At 41.6% G+C, this 12,551-nt stretch overlaps 1 protein-coding gene across 6 annotated transcripts in view; it reads left to right on the top strand.

Moving 5' to 3' along the window:
• Positions 1 to 12,551, top strand: part of TGFBR3 (transforming growth factor beta receptor 3) — a 194,068-nt gene that overhangs the window by 162,411 nt on the left and 19,106 nt on the right. For 4 of the 6 annotated variants that reach the window (XM_072834464.1, XM_072834462.1, XM_072834463.1 and 1 more), the window contains 2 exons: positions 443 to 742; positions 3,637 to 3,757. In XM_072834464.1, coding sequence (XP_072690565.1) covers positions 443 to 742; positions 3,637 to 3,757 — 421 coding nt within the window. The remainder of the gene's footprint in view (positions 1 to 442; positions 743 to 3,636; positions 3,758 to 12,551) is intronic. The other 2 variants (XM_072834466.1, XM_072834465.1) reach the window with 1 other exon arrangement.

The following is a 12,551-nucleotide window of genomic DNA, read 5'->3' as shown; positions in this document are numbered from 1 at the left end:
GACTGGTTTTGAAAAATAGCTTTTCAGGTGGTACACTATTAAGACGTGATATAATAGTAGGACACTAGGGGCTTTGCCTGTTGGTATTTCATTTATTTTGGAAAATCCACTTTAGGTGCATGCTGTGCTTTTATTTTTATCTCCCAGAGGACTTATGGGGGGTTGAAGAGGCTTTATTCGTCTTATATCAGAATCTTCCAGACTGACATTTGAACTAAATAATTCACTGTCATCACCCACACCAAGTTTAAATGGAAAGCATCTTTTTTTTTCCAAGAAGTCTGTATTACTTTTGTAATTAGAAAGAAGACTGTATAAATATGTTATGAAAATAAATCAGTGTCCCTCATCAGAAGCGCTGAGTTGGTCTGTTTTACCCTTATGCCTAAAGTAAAAGTGAGATGCCAGCTTGGTTCTGATTGATCTTTCTGTTCTCTTGTAGGTGTCTGTTACTAAGGCTGACCAAGAGTTGGGATTTGCCATCCAAACGTGTTTTATCTCTCCATATTCAAACCCTGATAGGATGTCTGATTACACTATCATTGAAAACATCTGTCCTAAAGATGAATCTGTGAAATTTTACAGTCCCAAGAGAGTGCATTTTCCTATCCCACAAGCTGAGATGGACAAGAAGCGATTCAGCTTTGTGTTTAAGTCCATTTTCAACACCTCACTGCTCTTCCTACAGTGTGAACTCACATTGTGCACCAAGAAGGAAAAGGACCCCCAGAAGTTACCTAAGGTTAGTGGGCCTTCATCCATCTCTAGGTTATTTCGACATTTTTAGGTGAGGCAGTGACCTACCAGAGAAGTTTTATCACGAGTTATTGCAGGTTGAGGTTTTTGGTTTGGGAACTGCCCAATTGAAGTAATAAAATCTGTGTTAGCAGGGAACCATGAGTTTTATGGAGTCTTAGAGAATAAATCCTGATAGTATGACTTTTTTTTTCCATGCATGCTACTTAGTAGTATCTTACAAATGATAAATCAAGACTGTTTTCCATTGAGAGAAAGGTCTGGCTTTATCTTTGCAATTCAGATAGTGTGTGGTGCCAAAAATACAGAGAGCTGAAAGGACAAGTTCAGTGTAAGGATTAATTTTTCCAGGTCCCAGTGCAATTTGTATTGCAATTGTTTTCTGACCTTCTCTGGGTGAATTATAAGGTTGACTTGTCTCAGGAGGACTTCTAAGGGAAACTAACAAATATTTTAATTTTTCTCAGCTTTGTACTGCTTCATCGTGTTTGCCTCATGTCACTCCCCATATTGAACCAGTACATTCTGTTGCCACAACAGAAATCAGAACACTTTGACCTTGTTGGAATGGCTGTGTAGGGGGGAATCTGCAAGGTTAATTACCTCTTGAGTTTGGCTTTGTGCAAGAAAGGTGTCTCTGTCATAGTTTGTTTCTGTGATCTGCCATGGTTATGTATAATTCCATATGTGCACTTAATTCTGTAGCTGTCTCACACAGTGTCAGCTGACATGTAAAACTTCTGTAGTCACATATCAATATTTGAAACTAATGGCTGAGCAGTATCAATAAATGTGTGCGTGGAATTCTCTCTTAATACATAGGTCCTAAGAGATAGGTATACAGGGAGCAGGAAAGATTACATTATTATTATTATTGGATAGGTTACCATTGATCTGAATGCTTTTACACTGTTATATTCCCCTGGGCATCCATTCTCCGACAACACCAAAGAACATTTTATACTGTATATGAAAATGTAATAAATCTGATTGTAATCATTTGGGAGCATGAATATATAAGATGACTTAGACTATGTTCTATAGGTTGCGTTTGGAAACATTGATGCCTTAGCCTTGTAGTCATTCACTTTCTGGTGCCCATTAGTGAACTGTGGTAGAGAGTCATAGGGAAACTTAATGCTTGGCTGTGAGACACAGCTGCTTCTGCAGCGAGAGGATGACTTTTAGGTGTTAGGAATCTTGGGAGGATAGGAGTCGGGGCTGGCAGTTATGAAGGGTCTTTACTATGGCTTTGGTTGTTACCTCTATCTGAGCCTGGCTTGGCACCATCCAGCATGGTAGTGTGTGAGAATTAATCTTAATGTTTCCTTCCAGAACATTCTAAGGAGAGTTCTAATTCCCAGTGGATGACATGGGATGTGACTTTAATCCTAAAGTCCTTATTTAAACCCAAGGCAAGAGAAAGTGGAAAGGGCATGGGGACTGAGAAGGAAGGCCTGCTGCTTACTAACCACTGGAAGCAAGCCCCCTGACCCCTCAGAATCTGCATAGCCTCATCTGTAAAGTGAAATAATAGTACCTGGCTTCCCTCAGGAGTAGAGGAGCAAATGAGACAGTAGATTTGACAACAGTCCACAGTTTATGGAGCAGTGGCTTCAGATGAGCTGTTGACAACCACAGAAGACAATGGTTGTCTTCGTGTTTACTGCTTATAGTTAATATTTCCACAGTTCTAGTGACTTCTCAGTGCTTTCTATGATGGGAGGCAGAGCCAAAGAATCTTTTTAGGAGTTTTGAAAGATCATGGAGTCCAGCCCTGCTCTTAGCTGATGAAACTAAGGCCAGAGTTAAGCTGTAAGTTGGGTGTAGAATTGTTGACTCTTACTTATGAAGAACTAATAGCAAAGTAAGAAGGCTTTTTCTAAAATGCACATCTTTTCAATAAGGAGGCCTTTCCACAGACAATCTTTTGTTTCCCTGTACAAGAAGGCTGTTGTAAAGGCCTTTCTCTGGGTTTTGAGGGAGAAGAAGTAGTTGTTTTCTTCTGATATGTTGCTTAGAGCAGCCATGACAATAAGGCCAAAAGACTGCTTTTTTGTGATTGGAAACTTATTAGCTTTGGGGAATGGCTTGCTATAGACCTTTTAAAGGATTGATATATTTCTTACAAACAAAATCAAGTAGATGTCATTTACATTGGAGTTTCACCTATTGATGAGCATAGATAAGGAACTTAAGTTATTTTAAAGAAAAAGGTACTGGAGCATGATGACACTATTAAAAAACAGGTATACGAGGCTTGGGCATGCTAATTGTAAGTTTGGGGCCTTAAAATAACTGGAGGCAGCTTGTACACACCTGAGTACAACCCCCCTGGGGCTCCAGTTTGGAACACTATAGCAGACAACCCTGGAAAGCTTCATCCTGAATGAATGTATATCAGGATTTAAAAAACCAAACAAACTCGACAACATGATTATCTTTTTGGACAACAAATGTAAAATCTGTCGCTTTCATAATGCAGCACACAAAGTTTCCCACAATCACAAATCACAAACAGGAACTATTTATGTGAAGCCAGCTTGGTGAAGGGCCAACACTCATCATATAGTTTCTTTACTTTTCAGACTAAATAACACTAAAACCTCTAGTTGTTTTGTGGGAATATGGGGAAGAAAGGCAGTGTTTATAAGCCACCTAGTGATATTTGAATCTTCAAGTACAGCTGAGAATATCCTGGGTATGCCACTCTATCTCCCAGATTATTTATGGTTCTTTAGAAAACACCCAGATCTCCTGTTTTTCTGTGGTAAACAGCTGTGGGCTGTCTGATAAGAGGCACAGGACAACTAAGCAGGCTGAGCTGGTGCAGGCTCTTCAGAGTGACCCCTGACCCTGTTTTGCTCTGCCCCTCTGCAGTGTGTGCCTCCAGATGAAGCCTGCACCTCACTGGATGCCTCAATGATCTGGGCCATGATGCAGAATAAGAAGACGTTCACCAAGCCCCTTGCTGTGATCCACCAGGAAGCAGAAGGTAAAGGTGTGTTTTTGGAGGCTCGGTCAGAGAACAGGGGCCTGAGGGCTGTTCATTTTAAGAAGCTCCAGTAGTAAAACTAATAAAAAGAAGCAGCAGCTCCAATACTGTAAATCAAAAGTACAGTTGTATTCAAAAGATACGTTAAGGGCCAGGGCACCTGAGGAGCTCAGTCGGGTAAGCATCTGATTTCAACTCAAGTCATGATCTCAGGGTTGTGGGATTGAGCCCCTCATTGGGCTCCTCACTCAGCAAGGGAATCTGCTTCTCCCTCTCTCTCTGTCCCTCCTCCAATCGTGTGCTCTCTCCCTCTCTCAAGTAAATAAATTAATTAAATATTTTTTAAAAAGATACCTTAAGGACCAGTTAGTAACCTTAGAAAAGGGTTTTTGCTAAATGAGCCTTTAAAAAAAAATTGGGGTCTGCTCTCCCATGTGGCTGGGTTATTAGTGATATGCTTGCCAATAATTTCCTCTTAAATGTTAGATCAGCTTCAAAATTGTCCCTATCCCAATGTCACTCTCTGTTGCTGTTCAGATATACTCCTCTAGTATGCAGGAAAGGCTCCGAGTTCTTCCTCATGTGCCGGGATTGAACAGGCCACAGCCCATCTTTCACGATCTATTAGCAGTGTTTGTACTGAGGACGAGCAGTCTCCCAGGGCTGTACCAAGATCACAGACGCCATTGGGGAGGGTGATGCGTGTGAATACCATCCATCCTATGTCAGAGCAGAAGAAAGGTTGAAAACCACTGTCCAAATGCATATTTGTAGTTCAGGTCTTAGAATTGTACACGGTCACAATTGTTACTTGAAGCCAAATGCTCTTCTTCCTACATGCACAGGAGCATTGGGCAGTCTGTACTTTCTTTCAGAGAAGAGGAGGGATGCGTCCTAGGAGGTGTGGCCTCAGGTGGTCAGGCAGGGCAAAGCCAGACCTTGTGTTGGCACAGTCAGCCAAACCAATAGAGAAGCAGAACTGAGCTCCAGGAGGGTGTTAGCAATGGACCTGGGGCTCTGTGGACCATGGAGAGCATCCAATGGGGACTGCTGAGTGCATGGATGAGCAAGAACACATCAGGTGGCTGGTAACATCTGAAGAAGTGGAGCCAAATGCACATTTGGACTCTCTGGGCAGCTACATTTGTCACTGTCTAGAAGCATCCTATGACTACCTAGAGACATTGTCTAAGGGTGCTGGACTAAGAGAAATCTGGGAGAGTAAAAGTGGATTCCTAGGCTCTGGGGTTAGATATTTCAGGGCTAGGTCTCCAGGCCTACTTCCACCACCCCAGGGGGCAGAGGAGGAGCACAGCACTGGAGCCTTGATAAAAAGCCACCAAGCATCCTGTCTCCAGTTGATGAGCATTTGCTGGGAGACCTGCTGGGTAGAGCCTATACCAGATCTAGGCTTGGGGGCAGCCCCGGGATGGCGTTTCTGATCTAAAAGCATTGTTGGATTCGGCAAGGCAAGGCATCGGAGGCTAATAGCATAGGCACATGGTACCTAATAGAGTAAGAAGCATGTGGATGCTGTCCACTTTCTTCTTTGGTGGAGTGACCTTTGTGAAAATCGCAGTGCCATTCTTACTGACCTACATGGTGGTGGCATCTGACCTTTTCGTGGGAGCAGGCTCACGTTGCAAAGGCAAGAGAGTATAGTGGGGAGGGTGCTGATTTAGAGTCAGGAGCCTGGGGCACAACTTTTAACTTCCCTTGCTAACTGGGACTTGGAGATCTCGCCTTCTGTCCTTGACTTTCATTTTCTTTATCGGGAAAAGGAAGGGTTTAGACCAGATGGCTTCTAGAGACTCTTCCAGCTGTTAACACTCAGCTGTCCTGTTTGAAGAAGCAAAATAGTTTTTAATTCATTTCCCAGCCATCCTGAAGGTGGTGTGAAATGTACGCATTAGATGTTCATTAGTTTCTCAGTAACACTTTTTGTTGTTGCTGTTTTACTTTGATTGATTGGGTTTCAACCATCTGAAACAGTGTACCAGCCAAGGTCTTTCTTTAAATGGATTGCCCAGTGGTGGGTGGCTGGCTCAGTTGGTTAAGCATCTGACTCTCGATCTCGATCAAGTTCAGGTCTTGATCTTAGGGTCATGAGTTCAAGCTCTCCACTGGGCTCCATGCTGACTATAGAGCCTACTTTAAAAACGAAAAAAAAAGGGGATCCCTGGGTGGCTCAGTGGTTTAGCGCCTGCCTTTGGCCCAGGGCACGATCCTGGAGTCCCGGGATCGAGTCCCACATCAGGCTCCCAGCATGGAGCCTGTTTCTCCCTCCTCCTGTGTCTCTGCCAATCTCTCTCTCTATGTGTATCATAAATTAATTAATTAATTAATTAATCTTTGAAAAAAAATAAAAAAAACGAAAAAAAATTAAATGGATTGCCTAAAGAGTTCCCCTGTTTATTGGATCCAGGAGAAAGAAATAAGTAAATTAATGAGGTTGCAAAGTATATCACAATCCGGCAACAGCTGGCTGCATTTTGTACTGTGAAAGTGGTTTAACAATAACAACCACTACCTCATGCTCCATCTGTTACTCTTACCTATTTCCAGAGATGTAGTTTTGCAGGTAATTGATGGCAGCAGCTCGCTTTTTTCTATACCCAACGATAATTGGGCATTAATATTGCAGTAGTATAACTTCCAGTAATTCATTCATGATTCTTTTAAGTTTGGTGGTATTTTTCTAAGTAATTCCTCTTGTAAATTAGGTAATTACTTTTGTTTAAACTTAGTATAATTATCCTGAAAGTTCAGTGTTCTTTTACATAAAAGTTCAAGAGGAAAGTTTTACCAAATATCAAAGCAGTTTCACGAGATTTGCTAATAGAGAGTGGACTTTAGTGGAGAAGTGTGTGGTGAAGAAAGTTCATTGTTTAGGTTTGTTAAACAAGTGCAGGTTGGACTACAGGCCAGCTTCCCAGGGGCTGTGTGCAAATGTGCTTTTTAACTGCACTGAATGAGGTAAGTTTTCGGGCAGTTTTCAGCCCTGACTCCTCCCAGCTTTTGTGTTTATTTTCTTTTGACTCTGAAATCATTTCTCCATGATGCTTTCCCTCTGCCTCTCAATGAATTAGAATAGTTGAAATGGGAATGTGACCATTTGCCTAATAGCATTAGTTTATTTGAATAATAACAAGGTCATTTATTTGAATAATAACAGTGTCCTGAACATTCTTCCTGCCAGCTTTGTGTGTTACTATTGTAAGCCACAGATATTATAGTATCTCCAGAAGTATCTCTTACTGGGATGAATTTTGGGGTAAAAATTGTCCAACCAGTGGGATGTTTCATTGCCCTTTTAATCACACAGGTACTCTTTGAAGGCTGTGTCAAAGTTCCAAGACTCCATGGTCATTTGGTCCACCTTATTTCTCAACACTTCGGTTTTCTGGGGCAACAGCAGATAATGTCTCTGGTTATCAGCTTTACAGCCAAGCAGAGAGCTGCTCTGTAGCTCCCAATGCCAATGGTGTGGGCACATTTCAGGTTGTGTTTCTTCCTTCTGTGGACAGAGAATAGGTTGTCAAGACTAAATAATTCTGGGTCCCTCCTCTGGGCCATCATTTTTTCTTAATAAAGATTTTATTTATTTATTTGAAAGAGAGTGAGCAAGAGTGAGAGAGAGAGAGAGAGAGAGTGTGTGTGTGTGTGTGTGTGTGTGTGTGCATGTAATCACAAGCCAGGGAATAGGAAGAAGACTCCCACTTGAGCAGGGAGCTCCCAGGACCCTGGGATCATGACCTGAGCCAAAGGCAGGCGCCCAACTGACTGAATCACCCAAGCGCCATTTTTAATGGAACTTGCCTGAGCATCTGCAGCACATATCCACCATCTCAGTCCCTTGGGAACTGGCATTGGGTTAACACTCTTTTATTGCCAAAATTTGCAATAGTAGATGATGGTGCTGGTGGTGAGGATAGTCATGGAGATGACAAAATGATTATCTAACATTTACTGAGCATTTACTCAGTACAAGGCTCTGTGCTAAATGCTTCATGTGGATAATCATATTTAATCTTCATAGTCCCTCTGTGGGGCAAGTACAGAGCAAGATTAAATAACTTGACCAAGATCACATGACATATAAACAAATGATGGATCTGGGATTCAAATCCAGGCTCTTCGATTCCATAGTCTCTGCCTTTCTAAACCCTTCACCTTTTTGTAGGCGGAGATTGATTCTAGTTTTTAGTAAACTACAAGCAATGTAGGCATCGGTCTGTTCACACCCTCTTCCCACCTCTTTCTCCTATTCATGCCATACATATCATATTGGTATTCAAGTTGACACCCAAATACTCTACTGATTGTGAACTGAAAAGAAGATGAAGAATTTTAGGAAAAAAGTCTGTTCCCCAAATGGTAAGATGTTAGAAAACATGCAAGTTGTTTAAGAGAGTATTAAAATTTAGAAGTTCTGTGACTTTGAATCATAACTCACAAAAAAAGCCCAGAAAACATGAATAGTTTATGCACATTATGGTTGATGGCAAAACAATTAAAATAGTTGAGGTAATGCCATCCTACCATATTTTCTGAAATAGTTTGAAGTATAAGCATGTTAGTGCTGTTTGCTTTGGATGCCATGACCCATTTTTGTGGCATTTGAGAACACTGGGGCTTACACAATAAAAATGGCTATACCACGTCAGTGATAATTTTTGCAAACGGTGAAAGGGAAGAGTAATCATTTTTCTGAAATTTAGAGCACATATAAAAAATGAGTGAGAAAGAACAATAAACATCATCCCCAAATTTGCCATGATTTATGTACAATATGTAATTCTTAGCAAGTTAAATGTTCAAAATACTGAATTTCCACTACATAACTTTTTAAAAATAAGTGTGCTCAGGACAGCACCTGGCATATCTTGGGCACTCAGTAAATGTTAATTTCCTTTCCTTCCTCTTAACCTCTCAGCCAAACTAGGTTTTTGGGGGAGTAGGGATAGAAGGGGTATGAAAGGGAAAGTTGTGAACGTCAAATGGAAGTTAATCCAAGAGAGGCGTTACCTTTCTGGAACACATTTGATTTTTCCAGAACAAAAATACTCTAATGCACCCAGCCAGGTTTTGTCCTCAGGCTGAGGTAGAGATGAGGGGAAGCTGAGTGAAAAGATGGTAGAAATGTTTAAGGGACAGATTAAGACATTCAGTCTTTATCCAAGGGAGACTAGATAAAGACTTTATCCAGTCTTTACCATCAGGAGTTGTTACTTTGGAATACACACACATACACAAATATATGCAAAATAAATATACACAAAAATAAAACAGTAGAATGAACTCCCATGAATCCTCCTTCTGGTTTCAGCAGCTACCAGTTTATGGCCAAACTTGTTTTATCACTCTCTGTCCCTGGATTGTTTTGAAGGAAATCCAGACATTTCATCTCATCCATAAATATTCTGGTATGCATTAAAAGTTAAGAACCACCAGAAGATTGGGGCACCTGGCTAGCTCAGTTGGTGGAGCATGCAACTCTTGATCTCAGGGTTGTGAGTTTGAACCCCACATTGGGTGTGAAGATTACTTAGAAAAAAATAAAATCTTAACAAAAACAAAAACCCTTGGATAAGGAACCTGTGATCAGATCATTTAAGACTACCCTGAAAGCCTCATGAAGGTTGGTTTTAGGGAGATGAATGCAGTAATAAGATATGTATGACAATTGTGGTTATTCCAAAAACTGTTTATCAGTACCTGCCATGTGCCAGGCATATAGTAAACACATCATCCTGTCTTTAAGGCCTTCACAGTGTCATGCAAAGCTTCACAACCTTGACTCTATTGATGTATTGAGCTGGATAACTCTTGTTATAGAGGGCTGTCCTGGGCATTGTAGGATTTTGAATAGCATTCTTGGCCTCTATCCACTAGATGCCCATAGGAAACCCCTCCACTGCCCATTGTGACAACCCAATACATCTCCAGACATTTCCAGATGTCCTGGTGGGGTACAGGGGGGCAAAAATCACCAGGTAAGAATCACTGATCAAGTGGAAGGATACAGATAAGTGATGACACAATTGCAATGAATGTCATAAATATGGAAAGAACCCAGAGAAGGGGTTTGTTTACAGTGAAATTAGTAAAAATTATATGTTAAAAGAGGTCTGCACAGAGGCCTCCTGAGTCTCCAGCTTATTCATCTTCCTATCTTTCCCTCTTTGCCAAACACCAGTAGGTTTGGGGACCAAGTAGACACCTTGTTTGTCTGTGGGCCTGCTCGATCCTACTGTGTTTAGGAGAACTGAATTGAAAGCTGGAGGCTAAAAGCTGTGGTCAGTTACTCATGCATAACCCCAGAAATATCCTGTTTATGAAAACCATGCCTAACCATCTGAGGAGGGAAATTTGGTTCTAGAGGCAGACCGAAATTTGCTCAAGAGTACATGAAAAGATTTAATTCAGAATGTTGATTATAGTTTGTACTTTCTGCAAATGAATCTTTATTGTTAACATTCTCTGCACAGCAATAGCAAGGGCTCCTTTCTTACAGTTTTACCCTTAAACCAAAAGTAAATATTGCTGTGTTCCCCTGCTTTCCTTTCAGCATGCCAGCTCAATTATAGGGTTCCGGTGGAGATCAGGCTCCTTTAGTCCTACACAAGGGTTATTGGGGGGATTTTTGGAAGAAAAAAGGATAAAATCCTATAACCTCAGTGCTGGAGCTTGTACTTGTTATTGTTTATGGAGGAGCTTCACCCCCAGGGGAAATAAGCAACAACTGTTTCTGTTTAGCTCTGAGAGGAGGCCCCTATTTGGGGTGGGGGAGAAGGATTAGATCATAACCTAAGTCCATTAAGAATTTTAAAACAATGCCATCCATCACACAGGCCTTGCTCTAAAACCCACATTCTCACATGTGAGGTCTCCTTAGGGGAGAGTCATTATTTAAAACCACTTAGGGATTCTGAGTGACAAAGTTCAGCCATGGGCGGTTGATTGGATGGAACTCTTCCCAGAAGCGTGTATGTTTCTCACATGATGAACACTATAGAGACCTTTAAATGCCTTTGGACTTAGTTCAGTGAATCAAACCACTGCTTCTTGGAAGTAGAATTTTGTGGTTAGATACCCCCCACCTCATAGGGTTCTTGGGAGTTTAAAAGGAAAAAATCTAAGCAAAGGCTTTTTGTCAGTTGTAGAATCCTACACACGTGTGTAAATGGAAGGCATCACCATCATTATTTTATCGCTGCCAATAGGCTGAAGGGACCAAACTCCACAGTCTCTTGTGTTCACTTTGTAGTTGGTGATGTTCTGCATACTGAAATAGATTTTCTTAAAAACACAGTTATTTTAATTTTAGTAATTTTATTTAAGTACAACGTGAACATATCCTCATCCTGGTACCACCACTTTGCACAGCTCTGGGAAGCACCATTAAGTTGTGGTGGCTGTGACTCATCTGGTGGCATTCCTTCCTCTAGAGCTGGACCAGCACACCCCACAGTGTAGGCAGCCCAGCTGACCTGGTTAATCCTGAGCATTTACAGGCCTATGTACCTTCTTTATTTTTATAAACGTGACCTTAAATGCTGCTTGTTTACTCAGTTTTTTCACAATTTCTTTTGTTCCAATGTGGATTCCAACACAAGGTGTGTGTTCTCCTCCTTTATTGAATGAAAATGGAGATGAAAAGAGACGTGCTAAACACTCGCCACTTGCAACTGTAAAGAGCAGGGGTAGAGTCTATACCAGGACTCAGCACAATTTTTCTATGAAGGGCCAGAGAATGAGTGTTTCGGGCTGTTCACACGTTCCCTGCCCTGACGACTCAATGCTGCTCTTGCAACATAGTGGTATCAACAGTATATAAATGATGAGCATGGTCATGTTCCAAAAAAATTTTATTTATGGAATAGGTTTGACTTTCACATACTTTGCATATGTCATAAAATATGAATCTTTTTTTTTAATGTCAGTTAGAAATATAAAATATACCCTTAGCTCACAGGCCATACAAAAGTGAGTTTTAGGGCCATGATACACTACCCTGTGGTCTGTGCTGTTCTCACTGTGAGTCACAAGTAGCTTCATAATCAGTGCTCCCCTGCTATAAGGACAGAGTGACACTCCCCAGTCATGTAGCCTACTAAGCAGAATCTGGAATTTGGGTTCAGCCCCTGCCCTGATGCTTTCCAGCTGTGACCTTAGGCAAGTCACATGATAGCAGAGTCTCAGGATGCTCATTTGTAAAATAGTGATAAGAATTTTTCTGCCTCTCTCACAGGGCTGGTGTGAACCTCAAATGAGACTTGAACACAAAAGCATTACAGAAATGTCACAATATACAAACATTTTTATATAACCTTATTCCAGGCTTCCTCTGTTGTCTCCCTTGTCAAGAAGTACATCGCCATTCTAATCATCCTTCACTGAACATTTCTGGCAGGCCTGTCCCATGCCAGGCTGAGCCCTGCGATATACAGATGAGTAAGAACTAGACCCCACCCTCAGGGCAGACAAGAATCTAGAGAATTACGATGTGATGGAGTACATGTACGACAACCAGGGGATGAATAAGCAAAGTGGGTAGAGACCGACCCTGCTGGGGGGGAGGTTGGGCCAGTGGGAGAGTCAGAGAAGGCCTCCCAGTGAAAATACCAAACAAACCAGGTCAGGGGAAGGAGGGTGTTTCAGGGGATGCATTGCAAAGTGTGAGGACCTAGACCAACATGGAGAATTTGGGTAGCTTAAATAACTATGAGGAGCCCAGCTTGGGTGAAGGACTCTTAGGATAGGAGGCTCCCGACAGGTCGGAAGAGGAGGAAGGCAG

This window comes from Canis lupus, chromosome 8 (genome assembly GCF_048164855.1).
Source record: "Canis lupus baileyi chromosome 8, mCanLup2.hap1, whole genome shotgun sequence".
In the NCBI taxonomy this organism is placed as follows: Eukaryota; Metazoa; Chordata; class Mammalia; order Carnivora; family Canidae; genus Canis; species Canis lupus.
The sequence above is the reverse complement of the archived record's forward strand: the minus strand, read 5'-3'. Positions and strand labels throughout refer to the sequence as shown.